The sequence below is a fragment of the Lissotriton helveticus genome, chromosome 3_2, assembly GCF_964261635.1.
Source record: "Lissotriton helveticus chromosome 3_2, aLisHel1.1, whole genome shotgun sequence".
In the NCBI taxonomy this organism is placed as follows: domain Eukaryota; kingdom Metazoa; phylum Chordata; class Amphibia; order Caudata; family Salamandridae; genus Lissotriton; species Lissotriton helveticus.
Window position 1 is genome coordinate 173,327,305 of NC_136062.1, and position 23,153 is coordinate 173,350,457.

The 23,153-nt window shown below is 44.2% G+C and overlaps 1 protein-coding gene across 2 annotated transcripts in view; it reads right to left on the reverse strand.

Moving 5' to 3' along the window:
- Nucleotides 1–23,153, reverse strand: part of TERB2 (telomere repeat binding bouquet formation protein 2) — a 446,275-nt gene that overhangs the window by 399,643 nt on the left and 23,479 nt on the right. For both annotated transcript variants that reach the window (XM_078684969.1, XM_078684968.1), the window contains exon 2: nucleotides 7,898–7,979. In XM_078684969.1, the coding sequence (XP_078541095.1) occupies nucleotides 7,898–7,979 (82 nt within the window). The remainder of the gene's footprint in view (nucleotides 1–7,897; nucleotides 7,980–23,153) is intronic.

Genomic DNA, 23,153 nt, shown 5'->3' on the forward strand with positions numbered 1-23,153 from the left:
GCCATGCTAATTAGAAACAGATGGCCCCCCTAAAGATAAGAAAGTGCTTCACGACAGCCGTGAAGCAGACGACCCAGTCCGGATGGGCCGTCCAAAAGGGAGAAAGGGCAGTGACCAAAAACCATCCTTTTCAATGTAAAGCCAGCTGATGCATGAAAATGATGGGCGGGCTTTAAGTCCCCTTCTGAAATCTCCTCTCTCACTTTATGTCTCGCCGAACGAGCAGCGTATGCGCTGCAATGCTAGGCGAGACCTAAAAACAGAGACAAGCTGGTATGAGTAAGAAGAGATGGACTGCATGTTTAAACAATGTAGGGGCTAGAGAAAACCTAAAAACAATGGAATCTGAATGAACATAACAGACAAAACGGGGTAGAGGAAAGCAACACAGAATGTTTTCATACTGATATGCAGCACACAGGATGAGGGCAAGAAAACACATTTACTCCATGTGTTGAAAGCAAAATAAAATAGAACAGTTTCCAGAATGTAAGAAGTGAGAGTACACAAGTCATCAAATCAAATGGACGGTAAAGAAGCTATTCTCCTGGGGGGACGCCAACACAGACCTTTGCTTTGCTGCTTTCTACACAGGAATACCATTACTCCTCGCGGAACCCGCTTCGCGGGTCCCGCATCGCCCAAATTGATTACACCGGAGTTTGGTTCCTGCTGGGTGGCTGAGAGGGCTGTGAGCGCTGGGACCGGGACTCGCTCTCCCAGGAGTCCCGGCAACCCTGAGGCCGTGACACCTGGCCCGCTCTCCCTGACCGCCCCGCCTTCTTTTCTTTATAAAGACTTTGCCTGCTGCCTGCTCCGTGGGACGCCAACACAGACCTTTGCTTTGCTGCTTTCTACACAGGAATACCATTACTCCTCGCGGAACCCGCTTCGCGGGTCCCGCATCGCCCAAATTGATTACACCGGAGTTTGGTTCCTGCTGGGTGGCTGAGAGGGCTGCAGGGCTGCGAGCGCTGGGACCGGGACTCGCTCTCCCAGGAGTCCCGGCAACCCCGAGGCCGTGACACCTGGCCCGCTCTCCCTGACCGCCCTTCCCCACGTTCATATTTACGTCCTCACGCCCATAAGTAACGGAGAACATCGCTACGCGGGAGCGCCCGGGCCGTCTAAGGCCGTCCAAGGACGGAAAAGGATGGGACGGGCCACCCCCCTAACATTTGTTTCTCGGTAAGAGACGTACCCTTGTACTAACATCTGTTGGACACTAGTTAGACTCTGCTGAATCATAAGACTCTGGTTGGGTACATTACTATTTGTGTTCATACCTCGAAGATTTCATTTTTGTACCACCATGTCATCGCATACAGGGAAATCACAAAATATAACTGTGAACACATCAAATGGGCCAGTTACAGGTACAATAGACCAATTTTTTAAACGGGCGACTATTGTCCTGGAGAAGGAAATTGCCGACACAGAAAAGCGCCTATCCTTGGATCTGTTAACCAGCAAACGTTCCTCTCTAGGACAAATTGGGAAAGCCACTTCTCCAGAGGTGATTAACCTAGATTTTCTGAGTGATAATGTTCCCCCCACTGACAATATCCCCTCCACTGTCTTAGGAGCCTTAGGGGACGAGGGAAACAATGGGATTAATCCACACGGCGCAAAGTCCCTTTCTGACTCACTAGTCAGCCTGAATTTATCAAGGCTATCCAGCTCACCTAAACTACCTGTATCCTCCCCAGCACCCATAGAACAAGTAGAGAACCAACCAGAAAAAAGAAAGAGACGAGGCTCCCTCTCCTTGTTAGGTACGGCCCCACAAGAGAAATCCAATATTCCGGCCCCAATCCCGCCACTTACACGGCCCTTTAAGATAAATAATCCACCCATAATGACTAACACACTAGGGCCATCTCCCGACCAAAACTTTGAGGGCGAACTCCTCACTAAAATAGAGGTCATGGTGAAGTCACTTCTACTTCCTCTGTTAGACTAATAAGTACACACCTAGATAAGCAAATAGAAGGAAACACCACGGCCCTAACCAAACTGGCAGCATTATATCCTAACAGCTCTACCACTAATCTTGTTGTCCCCTCCACTCTGCTCTCAGAGCAACCATCCATTAGTGGAGTACCTGCGAAATCCGGTACTACGCAGGGGAAAACATCTAAGGAAATATCCAATAAAGAAAACCCCAAGCCCCCTGTAAGCAACCAACAAAAAAATGGAGAGATCCATACTGGCATTAAAAAAAGGGAGAAAAGAGAAGTAGAAAGGAACCTCCCTCCCGTAAAAAATAACCCACCTACGAAAAATAGATTAGATAAGGAGAAGGGGGAACAGCTACCTCAGCGCTCAAATAGACCTACGACCAGGATAGTAGATCTACCCCCTGAATCAGCCCCATATACAATTATCATGACCGGGGTCCCGGAATTAGCAGAGGGGGTGAGGGAGAACTATCATGCTTTAAAAAATAAAACTATCTATTGGCTGAAGCAAAACAGACCTCTTCCCGCACACATAAATGGAGAAATTTTAACAGTAAGACGTGCGATCTGGGTGGGATCAAGACCAAAAGATAAGAGGGGGATGTAATAATCATTCATTTTAAGGACCATAGAGCAGTGAGGTGCATTGGCGACTGGTATGAAGCTATAGGGGGTGGCAATATTTCCACACACTATGTCAGTTATTTCTACCCCCGCAAATTGATAACAGACTTAAAACAGAATTTACCTAAAAGGTTTCACTCAGACTGGAGAGAAGGGGGCTACCAACTTTCTCAGAAAAAACATTATAACCAACCCTTCCAACCAGTTTATCCCCAGTCACAGTGGGGGTTTCAGACCAATAACTATCAACCATACCAGGACTTTAACATACCCACCTTCAACCACTTTTCAACATTGTTTGGCCTGGATGAAGTAGATTGACTTGACAGGGAACAACCCTCCCCAGTAAAACTCGCTTTGGCAGAATCTATTAACTTGCAGGGTGATACTAATTTGAAATATACTATAGAAACAAAACCAACAAAAGGTGACATTCAGCTGGCCCCACTGAACGTAATACCCGCAAGGGGGGGGAGATAGTTCTATTTCAGGGAATATACAAAGCACCATACCAGACCCAATAAGGGAAGAAAGGCAATTGGTCTTGGAGACCCGTTTCCCAAAAAATTGGCAGTATGAACGAAAGATCAGATCCCAGAATGAATGAAATAAAACTACAAATTATGTTCTGGAACATTGCAGGGCTTCGAGTAAAAATTGTGGATGGAAGTGCCCTAGACTTTGTACAAGACTATCAAGTAATATGCCTACAGGAGACTTGGCTCACTAAAGAAATGCATCTGACAGAGTATAAAACTTACTTCTCCCCAGCAATCGCAGGCACCTATGGCAGGGCAAAGGGAGGGTTGACGACTTACATAGCGAACACCATATCGGGGTTAGAAATCACAGTGCTCAGTGTAGAACCAAACTATCAGATATTGCGATTGTCTTTCCTGACAAAGAGGTCTATCATACTTGTAAATATGTATGATAATCTTGCAGAAAGTGAGAGAGTAAAAACACTCGGGGTCTCCGCAAGAAACTTTTTACTTGGTCAAAACAGTTACAAGGCTTAGAACCCCCAAGCATTGTGTGGGGGGGGGGTGACTTTAATCACCACCCCTGCGAGAGGAACAACAGTAACATCTGTGGCTTAGGGGATGAAATAGATGACCAAATAACTCACTTTAGCCATTCTGTGGTAGGAGACTTCTTAAACGAAACTTTATCTAAATTAGATTTGGTGATACTAAACGAAGCGAAACCCCCTTGTGGGCAGCTGGACCCAACCTACTTGGGAAGGGGTTGCGAGCCAACAATTGACTATATACTGATCACAGCAACCCTTGGAAATAAGTCCCAGAGATTCAGAGTGCTAATAAATACTCTGAGCGATCATGCTGCTTTAGGCTTTGACTTATTTATAGATCAGGGGCATTTATCAGCACAGCTTTTAATGACCGCTCTAGCCCAGAATAATATACATTTAACAAAAACAAATGGCTATACCTTAGTTTTACGGGATCTATCTTTCCCCATCCTAACAAACAAGGTGGTAACTGCGGCATACCCGTCAATACTGAAGTGTCTAGATACTAAAATAGGGGAAGAGGAAGTCCTAAAAATTTTTAGGGTGATCCTGGATAAGGTAAACGAAAGTTTAATAAGTAAGCAAGGAGGGAAAAAAGGAGGGAAAAAAGGGTGGTTTAATCACAACTGCTCAGCGGCCCACAAAATTTTAAAAATAGCACTAACAAAATCTGTCAGAGACCATGAGGAGGTTAGGGATTTAAGAAAGTCATATAGATTGGCATGTAAAGCAAGAAAAGAGGAATTGAAGAAAGCCCTATGCGACCAACTACATGAGAGCTCACTAAATAGAAATAGCGAACTGTTTTGGAAGGTGGCGAAAGCCCCCTTTCTGACGGATATCACCAACCATCCAAAAATAGAAGTCGCTATCGAAGGACCAATATGGGTAAACCACTTTTCGAGAATTTTTGGTAAACCATCAGAAGTAGACTTAACTGAAGGAATTTACCGGAATAATCAGGCTGATCAGGTTGACCCGTTCCCAATTGCACTAGACTTCGGACTTCATGAAGTAATAAATGCAGTAAAATCAAGCAAAAACGGAAAAGCCCCTGGTCCAGATTGGGTGCCAGTTGACTTTTTCAAATTTAAATTAGATTTGTGGGCCCCAATATTGAAGAGGGTCTTTGATGCTACAATGAAATGTGGGTTAATTACATCTTGGACCCAATCAATTTTGGTACCCATATTTAAGAAGGGAAATAGGGAGGACGTGTCCTGTTACCGCCCGATCTCGCTCCTGGACTCGCTGGGGAAAGTATTGGGCAGAGTGGTACTCCAGCGCCTACAGGAGTGGGCGGACGATACCGGGACCCCTTCGGACATTCAGTTTGGCTTCCGAGAGGGCTTCGGTACAACAGAGCAAGCCCTGAATTTGGCCCTAATGATGGGGAAGTACGTGTCGGCAAAGCGGGGTAGGTTGTACATGGTCTATGTCGACCTATCCGCAGCTTTCGACTGCGTCTCTCATGCAAAACTGTGGTCAGCTCTCATTGATATGGGAATAGATCTAGTCCTGGTAACCTTCCTGAGAGAATTATATTCCAACGCTTCATCCAGGGTGCGCTTTGAGTGCAGGGCGAACTATCAGAGCCATTCACAGTGGAGCGCGGCGTCAGGCAGGGTTGCGTCCTGGCCCCCTTTCTCTTCTCCCTTTATACTAATGGGCTTGAGGCAGAGATGTTGAAGCCGGGCCAGGACCTCCCCCGAGTAAAAGATCGCCTCGTGCCTGCGCTCCTATACGCAGACGATGCGGTGATATTAGCACGCACCCCACGGGAGCTACAGAAAGCATTGAATAGATATGCAAAATTCATGGGCAGTCTGGACCTCCACATAAACATTAAAAAAACTTATGTTATGATGGCAGGCCAAGGAAAGAAACTGGGGAAGAGCATTTTTCTTGATAATGAAAAAATAGCCCAATACCCTTACTTGGGGATTATGATGGATGAGAAGCTTAACTGGAAAGCGGCTATAGAAGCCCGTAAACATCAACTTCTGCGCGCAATCGCTGCCCTTATAAAATTCGCACAGAAGCTAGGAAAGAGGCCACCAGTGGAGCTTCTCCGCATCTACAAAGCAAAGTGTCATTCCACCGCACTTTATGGGGCGGGTCTGTGGGGACATAAAAACACAAAATCCCTACAGGTAGCAGAGAACACCTTTATGAGATTTCTTTTGGCGGTCCCTAAACGAGTATCCACCTTTACATGCCACGCAGAGCTAGGAATGCCCCACATAGAGGATTTGGCAAAGATCGAACCCATACTGCTTTGGCGTCGTATTTGGACGTCAACGAAAAACTCCTTTACAAAAGAGATTGTGGCAGACTGTATGTCACTGGACCACGCGGAAAAATTAGAATGGCTGAGATATGTAAAAAATCTTCTCACTGATCTGGGGATGGCGAAATATTATTCTAACCCTGAAACAATTGTTGAGATCCCGAAGAAAGATCTAAAAATAAGGGCTCTGAGCCATATAGAAGAAATACGTATCGGCACAGAGATAAAGAAAACCTCAGTCCAACATTCCTTGACAGTTATGACCACTGTAGAAATGGAACCATATCTGACATATGTCGAGTCACAATTTGAGCGGTTCTTATTGGCAAGATTCAGGCTAAATATATTTCATAGGGTTGTAGCTTTTCCTAATAGAAACAGCTGGGAAGAATCCTTAACGGTGTGCCCCTGTGACGAATTGTCTGAACAATCAACGATCCACACTGTATTGTTCTGCAAATTTTATACTGTACACCGTAAGCTATGGTTAATTCCCCTTCTCCGAACCTTGGGCATTAGAAGGTGCCGTCCCGCCATGTTGAGGGTGCAATTTTTGAGCTCTGAATTGACCTGCAAAACTGTGAGCACGTTTTTAAAATGTATTTTTAAACATAGAGTAAATCTTTAATAAGATAATGTCTGACCCCTTGAGGGAAATGAATAAGGGAACCCTTTTTTAAATGTAAATATATTAACTTTGTCTTAATTTTTGTGAAAATGAATTTTAAATGTTACATTTGAGGAATAATGGCCAGTTGATGATTACATGAAATGTATTGTGGAAATTCTTTTATGGTTTTTTATGTAATTTGAAAACCGAATAAAGATTTACTTACTTACTATTCTCCTGGGGTACGACAAACACAGAAATTGGAAGGCAAGCCATCCAATTAAAAGTAAGCAACCAAGATTTGCAAGAAAGCCAACCAATCATATGCAATGGGCTGGCCCATATTCATTGTATTTTTTGGAATGGTCCACAACTGGTCTTTTGACAACTAAAACCTGGCTGCGTACAAAACCTAAATTGAACCATTTTGGTCAAAGAAAGAGCGACGCTGTGCATAAAAGTAAGATATAAAACAGCAATATCGAGGTTTGCAAAGGAATTAGATTACCCCTGCTTTCTGGTGATGCCACTGCATGTTAGGACTGTTGTGGCGATAGTCTGAGGAGCTCTTGCAGTGTATAGGCAACTGACTGCACAACGCATCAAAAAGTAATGAGAAGCAATCACATTTGCAGAGGTTGAGAAAGGTACTGCGTATCACAAACTGGCAGTTCGACTGCTATTTTCCAAAATGGAGGCAGATAAAACAGTGTGTGTGTAACTGTAAAGGGGGCCTGACCAGCAAATGTAGTTGATCACGTTTCTTTAAGGGATGGCCAATATAAACAAAGATAGCACCAAACGAAAGACCGTGTGCAATGCATTATAGTGGGAGATCAAATAGTAAATCTTAGTAGATGGACATACTAAAAATGGAGTGTGAATCCCTGTGGATGGACCATTGGAAGTTTATGCAAACAAAGAATACAGGCGAATGTTTGAAGTGGTTCCAGTATGTATGTTGTTAAATTATATATGGCTATATTTTTCAGGTTTGTTTGCAATTATTATTTGTGATTATTTACAGAGGGGTTAATAGTTATTTGGCATACATGGTGCTACTGCAATAGTCTCAGTTATTCAAGTAGTCCTGAATTTGGTACTAGCAGCACCCTAACTGGTGTTTTAAAAATTACATTGTACAAAGAGTTAATTCAGAACAGCTGTAGTGCATCCAATCAGCTCTTCACACTGCAACGTCTCACTTTAACCTCAAATCCGTCATAATTCCTGCTGCTTAAAAAACAAAGCTTTTACTGTTCAGAACACAAAATTGATATGCACATTACATTTTTTACCTAATATTCATGATTTCTAGTTCTGCCCTCTATCAGCTTGAGCATACCTCCTCCCAGATCATAAAAATAAGGAAAGCGTACCTCAATGTATCTGGATGTGAAGCATCACTACTAAACAGGTAATCAGCATTAAGATGATTTGTAATTACTCCTCCCTCGTTCACTGTAAAACATGTGACAAATGACAGGCGTTTATATGTTTACCATGCTTAAGATTTAAAATGTGCTTGTAGATCCAAGCAAAGGCCCACCCAATTAAGTCACTGCCTTTAAAAAAACACGTGCACCAATTTTAGAAAGCAGCAAGAGTTGTATTTCTTTCTGAAACCCCAACTAAATTCTGCAAGTAATTTGTTTTGCACTTATATTTCAAACACCAAGATGGGCCTCTCTCTTCGTTTACCTTTATGCTGATCAGAACTACTAATAAGCCATCATGAGCTGACCGCACATTCCTTTTAAGCACAAGACTGGATAGTTTCATTAAACCAGAGAAGTTTTAAAATGTACCCTGTGAGTCCTGGCAACACGTGCAGGCAGCAAAAGGTTGTAGATATATGAATAATCTATTTTTTATTTGAATCTTTTAAATTACAATATAAGATAATAGGATGGATCTCCAATTGAGAAACCATCTCCGAAAAGAATATAAATACCCAACTCCAAATGTTACGACCCATGGCATATTTGGTATCACAGTTTGGACTCTTTTCTCCACTCATCAGCAAGTTTTTTTTTTTTAGATAATATGCCTGGAGTTCTCCAAAGTGAAACTGTTCTTCAAAGTGAAACTGTTTTGAATAAAAAGGACGAGGGCAGTCCATGCAGCAAGCCAGGACTATTTTAAAAACTACTGTTCTGATAGAATAGCCAAATTATGCCAAGTCGAAGCCATATCAACACAAAAAAAAGCTCAGCATGCATCCCTATTTTACATACTTAGAATAACTGTATTTTTCTAATTCCAATTTAAAATTAGTATTGGAAACATACAACTAGTTAGATAATAGGATTTCCAGAAATACATTTATCGCTAATCATTTTTTAAGTATCCATGAGATTTAAATCCATGCCTATTAAAGTTACTATTTTTTACACTTTTTTTGGGGTAAGTTTGCAAACACAATGTACAAATGCAAGAGATCAACTCTGCCGTTACACATGGTATCACAAAAGGTGCAAACTATTTTCTATGTGTCCTGAACAACCCCTGCCCCGCCCAACTCCCACAATCAGCAAGTACAGTATATCATAGTTTTACACATCTACTTGGTACCTTGCAGCTGTCAGGGTGTATAGGGCCACCCCATGTTTGCATTGCATTCCAGATATGTGTCCTTTGTGTCTATTGCAGGTCCGGATTTTGAATCAGAACCATAGACAGTGGTGCACAAAAGTCTTTTGGTCGTGAGGCCATGGGTAGCTCTTCCGTATAGATGTTCATGTGCTCAAAACACAAGCACAGGTGCACCACACATCAAAGTTGTCAACAAGATGAACACATTATAAAAGTCCATATTCAGTCAAGATGTTCTTCAAGTTTTTTCTCTTTTTATTTCATTTGCGGTAGGTAAAAGGTGGATCCAAACGTATATGACTCTACACACAGTACAGCCCAAACAAACAAATAGATCTACATTTAAAAATACATATATAAAAAACACACAAACTTACAATATATGTAAAACATACTATATATAAGTAACAATGGGCTAGCTTATCCAATCCATAACTGCATCAAGCTATATTTACAAATATACACATTGTCAACAGCAAGACAGACCGACATTCTCGTCAACATTTGTGAATTATCTTGTGAATTGTCTTATTCCAAATTAGTAAGCAAAACATGAAAATGTGATATTAACTATAACATTAATAATGTCAAAGCACCCTAACAGGAGAAAGTCTTTCAAAATTAACCACGTTTTCGCTTTTTCTACATTTTCCTCATATTAGTTACATTTATCTATGTTACACAACAAGAGCAGTAGTATGGTCGATAATGAAAACACTACTACAGGAAGAAAAAATATATAGAAAAAAATATTTTTCCTTTTGGGGCTATACGAGCTATATATAGCTTGTATAGCCCCTAAAGAAAAAATAGGGGCTACATATAGCTATAGATAACTTGTATAGCCTCTAAAGAAAAAATATATTTTTTCTTCCTGGAGTGGTGTTTTCACTATGGGCCACACTACAGCACTTTATGTGTAACATAGATAAATGTAAATAATATGAGAAAAATGTAGAAAAAGCAAAAACGTGGTTACTTTTGAAAGACTTTGTCTTGTTAGGGAGCTTTGACATTAATAATGTTATAGCCAATCTCTAATTTTCATGTTTTGCTTATTAATTTGAAATAAGATAATTCACAAATGTTGACGAGAATGTCGGTCTGTCTTGCTGTTGACAATTTGTATATTTTTAAATTTAGCTTGACGCAGTTATGGGTTGGATAAGCTAGCCCATTGATACTTATATATAGTATGTTTTACATGTGTTGGAAGTTTGTGTGTTTTTTTATATATGTCATTTTACAAGTATATCTATTTGTTTCTTTGGGCTGTACTGTGTGTAGAGTCATATAAGTTTGACTCCACTTTTTACCTACTTCAAATGGAATAAAAAGAGAAAAAAACTGAAGAACATCTTGACTGAATATGGACTTTATAATTTGTTCATCTTGTTGACAACTTTTATGTGTGGTGCACCTGTGCTTGTGTTTTGAACTGTTAGGTTCCTGAGGGAACAAGCATTGTCACGGTGGGGGCAATTCAGTGTGCGCACAGACCCCGGCTAGTATAGAGGGGATCAGATTGATGGAGGGATAACTGGTTAGGTGCTGGCAATTAGGAGGCTCCACAGTCAGGTTCCTTTATTTATAGATGTTCATTTGCTCTTTGCAATACACCAAGTCCCAAATCCATTTCCGAACAGTTGGAGATGACTTTGCCCCCTCCCCCAGTGCATTGCTACTGCATGCTTTGCAAACAGAGTGGCGATAGCCACTATTCACCTATTGCAGGGTTTAAGCTGTTTCAGCGAGCCAAGCAGGCACAGTTCTGGTGTACATGCAATATGTTTCTATAATTATTTCTGAGAGTACCTTTACAACCTTATGCCAAAAAACATTTATGGTAGGACAAGCCCACGCTAGATGTAGGAAGTCCGCATCCTCTTTCCCAAATCGTACGCAGCTTGCCTCTTCTCTTAATGCAAATTTCATTAATTGCCTGGAGGTATAGTACATCTGGTGTATAATACGAAGATTACAATTTACCCTCAGTCGGCCAGTCAGTGCGCAACAAAACTCCCAGTTTCCCAGCGTCAACGGAGACGTCAGCACAGAATTCAATTGCACTAGCGAGGGGGGTCTACCAGCTCATTCTCTTTCTGGGAAGCATTATATAGTCTAGTGATCAATCCCCTGCACTCTGTCCCAGCCTGCACAACTTGCAATGCTTTTAGAGCTTTTGGTTCAGGGGGAAACCCAGGGTAAATGGATCCAATCACCTGTCGCACCCTTACAAAGGTGAACCCTAGCATAAAGTTATATGCTTTCCCAGCCTGAATATCTGCTAAGGACTTAAACGCCCCGTTGTGCTACATATCTCCTATCCACGTAACCCCAGCCTTCTGTAGTGCTTTCAATACTCCCTTCTCCTGCGCCGCATAGATGCCTGCATGCACGCAATCGGCAAGTCCGGAGTAAATATATGCTCCCACCGGGCTCGCTTGGCAAGGGTTTTCCACGCCCACGCAGTGCATTTCACAGTATTTATTCCTTTACTGGCAACCCTGTCTCCTCATTGGAGGGTCATTGAAATCAGCGGCCTTAACTGCGGTGTGTGGGAGATACCTTTGCAGGAAAAACCAGTAATGTGCATATTGCGCTTGTGCGCATACGTAATATAGGTGTAGGTCAGGCGCCTCAAATCCACCCCTTTCAAATGGTTGTGCTAGTGTATTCCAACTGCATCTTGGGTTTTTACCCGCCCACACAAGCGACAAATGACAGGACTGAAGTGATTTGAAGAATCATACATTGAGTCGGATCGGGATATTGACAAAAAGATATAACAACTTGGGTAATACGATAATTTTTAGGTCTCGCCTGAGCCAGCGCATGCGCTGTCTGGCGAGGCGAGACTTTTAGTTAGCCGGCTTCAAAAAGCCGACCACAGCTTTTTGTGAGGCATAGAGCATGCGGTTATGCGTACAAGCGCGCGCACCTCGCTCCAACTCTTCGTCTTGCTTGCTCATGCTTCAACGCTCCTCCCCCTCCCCCACCACAGAGCGCATCTCGCGGCCGCGCGTCTTTGGTGGCATCACTTTCTACAGCCTTCTCTCTCTGCAGCAATCTCTCGCTCTCTCTGCAGCAACCTCTTTCTGTGACCGACTTTTATGGCAGTATCTCCCTGGAGCCACATTTGTTTCTGCCAGGGGTCTCTCTCTCGCGGTCTCTATCTCTCTCTGTCAGTCTCTCTCTCACGGTCTCTCGCTCTCTGCCTGTCTCTCTCTCGCTTTCTCTCTCAGCCTGTCTCTCTCTTTTTCACGCGGACTCTATCTCGCAGTCTCTCTCTCTTTGTCACGACCGGTCTTTCTCTCTCTCTGGCGGTCTCCCTCTCTGCAGCGGGCTCTCTTTCTCACCCCTTTCGTTATTGTCTAGCACTTAATATTAATAATTATCTTGAATACTATATAATGAAAAGGGAAAATATTTTAAAAGATCTCACAAAACAAAAGAGCAAAAACCCTAAAAAGCTGAAGTGACTTTTTCTGTTTTTGAGGAAAGGTGGGATTGCCTTGAAATAGCTCAGTGAGTTTATCGCTTGCTGCAGAGGGCCACTTGCAGCCTGCAGGTCCCATGTTTGTACCCGCAAGGCCGACGGATGCTTTACTCCACCAGTAGTCGATGAAAAGAGTACTGCTCCGATGGGCGATTACATGTCTTACAGCGCCCTGAAGCTGCGACGTCAGCAGAAAGCGTGGTGTACAAACAACGTTTTGGCATCCTGTATGGTAATTATTGTATAGAAAGGCAGACAGACAACATCCACGCCTTAATCCCCACTGAGGGAGTCCCATCTGTGGGCATTGTGGCCCGTCATTCCCTGGGTGAGGCTGGTGCACCAGGGGGCCACAAACTAACACAACTCCTCTTAGAGAAGATGGCGTATGTGTGACTTGGCAGGGCTCTCTGGTTGACTGCCCTCCGTGCCTTTGTACTTTCAGTGGGTGTGTGCATCCTGCAGATTTCTACCACCTGTATCCTCTGTGGGTGTTTGCCCACTGTCTTCTGTGGGTGTGCACTGTCCGTATCCTCTGTGGGTAGGACCACTTTGTATCCTTTGTAGGCTGTCATCCTCTGTGGTTTATATATTCTGTATCCTTTGGGTGTACACACTCTGTGGGCGGACACCCTCTGTATCCTCTGTGGTTGTGTACCTCCTGTATCCTTTGTGTGTACACCCTATTTGGGCGGACACCCTCTGTATCATCTGTGGTTGAGTACCTTCTGTATCCAGTGTGGACAAACATCCTCTGTATCCTCTGTGGTGGTGTACCCTTTGTACCCGCTGTGGGTTGACACCCTCTGTGGTGGTTTACCCTTTGTACCCTCTGTGGTTGTTTACCCTTTGTACCCTCTGTGGGTGGGCACCCTCTGTATCCTCTGTGGGTGGGCACCCTTTGTATCCTCTGTGGGTGAGCACCCTCTTGTGGTTGTGTACCCTTTGTTCCCTCTGTTGGTGCGCACCCGCTGTATCCTTTGTAGTTGTGTACCCTTTATGGGTGGGCGCCCTCTGTATCCTCTGTGGTTATGTACCCTCTGTGGGTGGGCACCCGCTGTATCCTCTGTGGTTGTGTACCTTTTTCATCCTTTGTGTGTACTCCCTCTGTACCCTCTCTGGGTGGGCACCCTCTGTATCCTATGTGGTTGGGTACCCTCTCTGGGTGGGCACCCTCTGTATCCTCTGTGATTGTGTACCCTTTTCATCCTTTGTGTGTACACCCTCTCTACCCTCGGTGGGTGGGCACGCTCTGTATCCTTTGGGATGTGTACCTTCTGTATCATATATGGGTGACCCATCTGCTTCTGTGAGTATTCCCTCTCCGTTCCATGAGAGAGTATACCCTGTGCATCACTTGTGGGTGTGTACATCTGTTTCTTGTGTGTGCCTGTACTCTGGTTGTGTATGCTCAGTGTCCTGGCTGGGTGCATGTGTTCTGTATTCTGTGTTCTGTGTTATACCCTCCGTGCCATCTGTGGGTGTATAGCCTCTCCATCCTAAATCAGCGTATACCCTCGGCATCCTCTGTGCGTGTGCCTTCTGTATCTTCTATATGCCTGCACACTCTGCAGTTTTGTATGTTCTGTGTCTTGTGTGGGTGCATGCCTTCTGTATCCACTGTGTGTACAGCCTCTGAAACCTCTATGGACATAGACCCTCTGTATCCTCTGTTGGCATATGCTCTCAGTATCCACTGTGTGTGTATGTATCCTCTGTGTGTTCCGTATCAATGTATCTTCAGGAGCCACCCATTTTGTGTCTACTTTGGAGTTGTAGCCGCTTTTTGCTCTGTTGGTTACTACAAACTCTTTACTTTGTGGGTGTGTACCTTCTGCATCGTGTGTATACCTGATCTATTCTGTGTGTGTACGCTTTGTCTCTTCTGTGTATGCGTACCTTAGGTAATGTGTGTGGGTATGACAGATGTAAACAAGCATTGGCATAGCCAATAGGTCTCGCCTTTGGGTCCTTATAAGTGTTTAGCCATGCAACAGTTGATTTGTTGCACCAAGGATATTGTGCTGGATAACCAAACACTTATAAGGTCCCAAAGGTGAGACCTATTGGCTATGCCAATGCTTGTTACTATTGCAATTCTATTTGCAAGCAATAGAGGGAGGCGGGTCCACCTCGCAACCTGATCCGTGATTTTAGTCATTGCTCGCCCATAATTCATGTTCGGGGTCTCTATGTATCCATATTCTTAGATATTTCACCGGGTCAGTTGACCATGACAGTGGAAAGTCTAGCACTATTTCCTGAGTGGCAGCTGTCAGTGGAAACACAGTGGCTTTCGCCTAGTTAATACCTAGGCCTGAGAATTGCTCAAATATTACGTATTCACGGACCAGGGCTGGAATCAATGTCTCTGGTTCACGGACATACAGCATCATGTCGGCCGTGTAGAGCGAAAACACGAGCGGTCGCTGAATGAACCTTAGAGCGGCATGCGTATGTTTTTGGTGAATTTTACAATCCAAGGGCTCGATTGCTAGGGAGAATAGCATAGGGACAAGGGGTAGCCTTGCCGAGTGCCCCTCCTAATGGGGAAGGCTTCAGAGATCCACCCATTAACCGGTAATCGGGCCATAGGCTCGATATAGAGTAAACGTACCCACTTCAGAAAGAAAGGTGGTATGCCCATACTACTCAGCACTGTGAACATATACCCCCACCTCAATAAGACGAAAGCTTTTGCAGCATCTAATAACACCGCAACCGCCTGAAAAGCAGACTCTAGATAATGAAGCACAGCGAAGACCGTTCGCAAGTTGTGAGCTGTAGATCTTTTTGGAATGAATCCTGACTGATCCGGGAGGATCAACTTTGGGACTAGTGGTTGCAGCCGGTTTGCAATTATCTTTGCTAGAATTTCTGTATCAATGTTAATTAAAGATAAGGGCCAGTACGACTCAGATTTATTAGCTGATTTTTCAGGCGTTAACAACATGACTATTAGAGCCTCTTTCAGCGTGGGAGGCAGTATCCCGGTTTTGTATGCCTCAGCGTACACATTCAGTAGTCTTGGCGCTAGCTCCTCGCATTGTAAACTCACTTGGCAGCCCATCAAGGCCAAACACTTTGCAAGTAGGTAAGGGCATTATAGCTTCCTTAATGTCCTCCACATCAAAAGGTTGTGTGAGATATTCCCTCTGGCCCGCTGACACCTACCCAAACGCAATATCGTCCAGATAATTGGCATTCTCTTCTTCCCTAACAGGTGGCCTATACCCATAAAGATCAGAGCAAAAGTCTAGAAAAACCTTCCCAATATCAGTTATGGAATGTCGCACAGCCCCTTCCCCATCGTGCATCTCTATGACGTTTGCTTGACCCCTTGGCGTTGCAATTTTTTTAGCCAGCCAGCGACTTGGTCTACCGCCCTCCCGATAATATCTTGCCTTGCAGCGTCTGTATAGATGCAAGAGTTCCTGATCTGCTGTTTGATTATACTCCGTGGCTAGGTCCCTTATTTTAGCAAGTATTGCTGACGTGGGCCTCCTCTCATAATGCCTTTCCAATGCTGTGATTTGTGCTACCAGCTTTTGCATTCTCCATCAAAGATCCTTCAGGACTCCAGCCTGTGCCCCTATGCATTCACCTCTTATAGTTACTTTAAAAGCTTCCCACAGTGTCCCTGTGCTCTCAACCGATCAAAAAAAAAGTTCCGAACAGCATTCCCTATGGTGGCACGGAAGACAGGGTCTGTGAGGGAAGACAGCTGTAATCTCCATTAAAATGGGAGTCTCATACATTCCGGGACCTGTAGTTCCAAGAACACAGGGGAGGGATCCAGGGCAGGACTGGTGATTCCGGGCACCGGGGAATCCCCTGGTAGGCTGTATGGTGTGGGGGCTGGTTTTATCAGAGGGGGCCGATTTTCAGGCCGTGACTCTGTGAGTCAGAGTCAGACTGTAGTAGTCTGTCTGACCTTACTGAGTCTGCGGGGGAAAAAGCATAACTGGCGCATCCATGGACTGTACTAGCTATGTAATTCTTATTACTAGCAGGCCTTATTGAGCACTTTCTTACAACATTTGACTTTGGAAAGATGGCCGTCGTGTTCACCTATATCAGGTTGGATATTTTTAGTCCTATTTCTGTGTCCACTCATGGGGTGGTGACCCATCGCGTTTGCACAGGAACGTAGATTGAGAGACGCATTTATAATCCCGTAGTGAGGACAGTTGGTCACCGGTTCAGCTAATAGGGAAGGAGTTGCTTCACCACGCCGGAGGATTATGTAGGAGCAGTTTTGGTGAGTGATAGATCCCGGGGACTGATGGGGTCATCTGACACACGGCAATCTCCTTACACGTTTATTTCTAGATCACTTTATAGCGGACGGTAGTTTACCAGGAGACAAGGACCCCATGTAGTTCTAGCTCACCTGTTGCAGATAGGTAAACTTAGGAACAGAGGGAGCAGCTTTTCACTTTGGCACACTATAGAGTAGGTGAGTCACTATATTTAGATGGCTTGTGACTAGCATGACATTGCTGGGATACTTTATGTTTTCTCATGAGTGTTTCTCCTCACATTAATCTGGAGTTGGACTGAGATACGGTGCTCGGAGTTGTGAGACCAGTGGGTTGCTGATACTAGGCGTGATTAATCTTGCCTTTTCTGTGGACTTAGTCCCAGGGCGTGAAGGTACATTAGCATGTTTTATTATTTTTTAAGGACTATAGGGTAGCTTTTCATGTCACTTTTCATGTTGCTGCAGGTCATGCACATTGTTTTTGGATTGTAGCGTATCACCAGGGTCTCGTTTCGGCATGAGCCCAGGTGTCTTTAGAGCTTTTTTTCTTGTTGTTTTTCCACTTACTGACTCACGAATTTTTCTCTTCTGTCTAGCCATTCTTTTTTTAACTCTCATATTTTCGCAGTGTAAACCAGATGTTCTGACAAACTATGTAGCACATCATTTTTTCGTAGTAGTCACAAAGACCTCACTGGATTTTTAGAGACCACATGCTTTTAGCATGCAGTTATGTTGTTTTTTTCGTAAGAAAGTAAGAAGCATTTACTGTTTACATGATTTGTTTGTGGATTTGCCCTGAGGAAGGGTGATGTTTTACACCCGAAATGCATTGGGAGTGACGTGATCCACACCTGAAATGTTTATTTGAGTTCTGGAAATTCAAGAACGTCTTCTGATACTGCTTCTTTGAATAACAAGGTTTACGAAGCAATTACATGAAGTCTTCATGGACATTCTATTGGAAGATTTAAAAAGATAGAGTGTTTTCATCGTGGATAAATGTGTATATTATTTTTGAACTTGTGTATATTGTGTTGAAAATTTGTTAGACACTCAGATGAGTACGAAAGGTAGTGCACGTTCTGTCTAAGACTGTTTTTCCTAGTTCCTTTCTTTGCATCCACGTCTGTGGCATTTATCATGGCCTGGCCTGATCATGGCATTGATTTATGGCAGTTATGCCATTGGGTGCAGGCAGGTGATATTAATAAGGTGCACTGCCCACTGCTGGTGCGCCGAGGGTTACCGCTATTGCCACAGAGATGTTTTTGTAACCAGCAGTTCCTAAATTACAATCCTAATATAGCGCAATGACCAATAAACTGTCAAAGAGCTGCAGGCAAACTGCATGCAATAGGTTAGAACATTATTTTTTCCCCAGTTTTTCATTATCCAAATGCTGCTAAAAAAGGTTTGCTTGGGTAGAAATATATTCTTAATAGTAAAGCCAACCCCAACCACTGAGGTACATTTTAAATCCTGAGTTTGTGCTTCCCCAGAACACACATTCTTGAAATGTAATGCCTACCAGTATGGATGATATGCGATTCCTACACCCTGCAAGTCACATTGTCTTGTGTATTATTTCCTATAGACTGATTTACACATGTACAATTCATTGTCTCCATATATAATGTGTGTGTTGTAAAGTGTTCACACAACCTACACTGGTATGAGTAACGCTAGTGTTCTCTGTAGGGATGTCTTTGATTTATGACTGGGTATCCTGGTACTCCATAAGGTAATTGTTTACTATGATTTAAAAGTTGATACAATCTAATATGTAAAAAAAAATGTGTTGAGAAATGCATTGTTTTGGCCTTTCTGTCTCCAAAATTTTCTTGGGGGAAGACCCCCAAACTCCCCCTAGTAGTGGTTGCTCACTGACCTTGCTCACTAAACACCATATGGGGGCTGGTCTCACTTTTACTTTGTCCTCTTTGATTCACTGCTCGTGTCTATTTTTGGTGCTCTCTGTAAGAATGTCTATGGGTACACATATGACTGGTTGGGTAACCTGGTGCTCTTTAAGGTCATCTTCTACTATTTACTGTGCTTTGAAAGTTGACATAATTAAATATGTAATGAAAAATGTGCTGTAAAATGCACCATTATGCCTCCTCAGACGTCAGCCAGAAGTCCAGCCTGGACCATGAGCCATGTACCGCGGATACAAAAGTGCTCTCTCTAGTAGTAGGGTTATGGAGTCTCCACACATCCCTAAGCCCTTCAGCATGCATTAGTTCCGACAATACCTGTGGGGCCTGTCTTCCCCTCCCTTTCGCAGTCTGTGATCAATCCATGTCTGTATCAATGCAAAGATTGAAATCTCCTCCCCAAAGCAACACAGCTGTAGGAAACATGGAGATAAGTCTCCAAACATAGTTAAAAAACCCAGGGTCTTCAACATTTGGCCCATACACATTGACCAACAGGACTGACGTGCCTCCCAGCCTACTTAGAACCATTGCCACTCTGCCCTGATTGTCTATCTCAGATCGGATTTGGGGTAAATGGTGTCCCTTTTTTAACTAAGATAAGCACCCCAAGGGAGTATAAAGAATATATTGCAGCTACTCTCACCTCAGCCCATTTTGCTCCTACATTGTTATCAGTTTGTTTAGTAAGATGCGTTTCTTGTAGGAAAGCAATTTGGACATTCATCCTATCCAAATAGGCTAGGACAGATCGATTTTTTTAGGGGTTATTGAGCCAGCGTACATTCCATGTAAAAACTTTATAGTGCTACCCATACCCGTGTAACATTTTTACATTAGCTGCATATTTTCGCTCAGATCGTGAGCTTAGCCTGTACACCATAGGCACCTCGTGCTCCGAATACCGTACCTGCTAGGATCGTTCCCCTACCCCCTACCCACCAACCCCCCACCCACTTCAGCAACCCCAACATGCTAAAGACATACCCTGTACCCATTAACAACCCCACCTCCCCGAAACAACAAAGCAACACAATGCGCATAAGGGGTACACCCGCTGGGGAACACTAGAGGTGCAATATGCCTCCCGACTGTGCAGGAGGTGGCCGACCTATCAATCATTTAGAACAGTATAATAGTTATAGTTCCTTACTTATAGCATCATTATAATAAAACACCAATACAATCGGACCAAAAGTGGCCCCAAGCAGAGTGTCCACTTGTATATCTTGGTCTAATATGTGGCACCTTTCAGACCATCACCCAACCATGTATATAACACGCAACATAATTAAAATGTTACTGTTTTTCATCGTCGGTGTCCTTTGAGGTTTCCCTTCTGCGTCGTTTCATCAATTTAGCATATTCTAGTGCCGTTTTAGGGTTGGTGAGAATTTTGGTGTCACCCTCTTGGCAAATCCTGAGGCGAGCTGAGTACAACATAGCAGATGGAATGTCTTCGGTCATCAGGAACTTCTGTACGGGTGTGAACTCTATACTTGCCGCATGTACTATTGTCGCACAATCAGGAAAGAAAGCCAGTGAGTTACCCCGATAGCTGATGGCTCCTTTCTCTCTGGCCATACACAGGATAGAGTCTTGATCTCTATAATTTAGCAGCCTAGCAATAACTGGGTGTGGCGGTGCTCCAGGGATCGGTCATGCTGTCAGAGAGCGATGCACAAGCACCACTATCAGCATTGGAAAGAGGTTGTCTGTTCCAAATATTTCCTGGACCAGTGCCTCCACATAAATCTCCATTTTCCCTGTGTTTGTTTACTCTGGTAGCTCAACAATTCTAATGTTGTTTCTCCTGGATCTCGCCTCCAAATCCTCATTTGTAGCTTGTATTGGAGCCAGAACCTTTGCCATGTTGAGCGATTTGTCTGAGACCGTGGCCAGTTCATCCTCAGTTTTTGATACTCTCTGTGCCACCTCCCCAATTCTTGTGTTCTGCTTTTCCATCTTTGCGGACATAAGGTCCATTCGGAGATTTAAGGCATCAATTTTCCCGTCAACTGGAGACTGCATTGCATTGCCAAAAGCGTGGATTCCAAGGATGGAGAGGTCTCTGCAGGCGCATCTACTTCTGAAACTGATGAACGTGAGACGAGGCTGCGTTTCATCCGTTTTCCCCATGGTCAGTTATTCACATCTCCCACCAGATGTCGCAAACTGTCTGCACTGACCCACACCTAGTTTGCTACACGTCACACAGTGCACTTTACCTAGTTTTGTAGGGTGCACAGCTTCCAAGCCTGTATTTTCAGGAATTCACTTAACTTATGGCACATCTGATGTATATAGCTGTGTCTTGTACTCCTCTTTTCCAGAGAAGTTTAGCCCGGTTTACTGTAACAAACACTTTTTGCTAATCCGTTTGTGCAGTCTGGTGTTTACTGTCCAGTCCAGCCATCTGTGTAGTCAGACAGGGTTCCCTTTTGCAACTTTCTGATTCGGACACCCTGACCACAGTCTACATCCGCCGCCTTTTCGTGTCTCCAATGCACGGGGCTATACAAACTTCAGGCCTATGACCAGAGGTCAATTCCTGGCCTCGACACTGTCTTGACCCCCAGGGGACGCCGCAATGTTGCTCCCAGCGCTCCTCTACAAGCGCGGTACAGCCCTTCCTCCACGTCACAGTACTGCAGTCCTTGGGGGGAGGCCGCCCTACTCTATGTCTAGCAAGGCCCCGCCCGCCTCACTCTCAGCAGATACTCTACCTCAACAGCCGTGAGCGCCAAGCAGCCAGCTATCTCGGCTCTCTCCCTCTCCGCACCACAGGTGTGTCACCTCCTGTATGCGGGTTTTGTATCAGCCGTGTACGTTCCTGCCCCACAGTCAAGGCCTGTTGCAGTTCAGCGAGATAGGCCCACCATTTTGTCTGGTCCGTTATCGCCAGGATCGCCACCTGGGTTCCTGGAGTCGCGGACATTCAGGGTTGCCAGGATCTACACGGCAGGCTAGGTCCTCAACGCTGTTTTATCCATCCTGCTCCAATTTCCGTCACAACAGGTCACAGCGCTGTGGGCCCTAAGGTGCAGGCACGCTCGCCTCACTTCCACACAGGGCCCAGTCACTTTACTCTCTGCAGTTTCTTCAAGGGTGACGCTCTGCACCAGGGGGCTAGTTAATCCTGGTATATCTTCGCATATCCCCGCCAAACATGTCGTCGCCAGTGTACTTACTACTGGGCAAGTTCGCGCTTTCCTGCTCCGTAAACCAGATCAGGAGCGTTTCAGCAGTTCCGGCCACCATATTGCCCACACTCCGGCACCAGGTTCACCTTCTGGATTATGCCGGTATTGGGTCTTCAGGGCCGTTCCTGAACCCACACAGCTGCTCAGGACTTCAGCTATCACCAGTGCCTCCATTCTAGTGTTCTCAATCCGCCTTGTTCTGCCAGGATTTTGATCGGATATCGGGTCGGCCGGTAGGGCTGCGCTGCTATGCAGCCATCTTGCCGTGTGCCCTGCAAAACACTGCCTCCTTAAAGGAAAACTTTGGAAGTAGTAGACATAGATGGTGGAATGGGAAGGTAAAATAAAAAACAATAAAGTAAAGGGGGGCCTAAGGGAGTTTAAAGATCACACAGAGACACATTCCCTAAATTGAAATATGAAACACAAAAGTGTCAAAAGGTCTGAAATAGAAATCTATGTGTGACACATTAAACTGATACTGTCTGCAACAACCCACTTGACAGAAATGACATAGAAAAATGTCCTGTGATCCCTATGAGACCTATCAGGATACCCATCAGTCACCACTCGGAACCGCCCTTCATCATTTGGGATTCCTGTGAACCAACTGCTTGGACCGCTACCGGTAAGTTAAGAAGGTCTGATCTCATAACCTCCTGAGAACCTGGTAGTGACCAGTGTGGTTTAAATGTCAGTGGTACCAGTTGGTAAGTAAAAGGGTGACTGATTTGCAGTGCTTGTGAAAAAGAAAAGTGAGTGCTAGTGAAAATAAAATTGGGTGAGAGAGCAAGAATGAAAGTTTATTCTGTCTTTTGCTCGCTCCACCAATATTAAAAGAGCAGCAAAGGTAGACTTGACAAATAGATACCTAGATGTAAGGAATGGGAAGGAACTCAGAAGACTATGGACAGTCACAAATAGTTCATACACATTTCAATGAGTAGTTATATGTCTACTAATTCCCGAGATTTACGACTATGCCCTCGGTTCACATAAATCCTAAGCATGAGTGGTAGTTAGAGACCAGTTTCAGAATTTGTGCCTCAAGATTGCTACTATTCAGATGTGTTTCTGGTGTATGCTAGGTTATCGTACCCCAACATAGGTAGTAGAGTCTCTATTTACTATCCA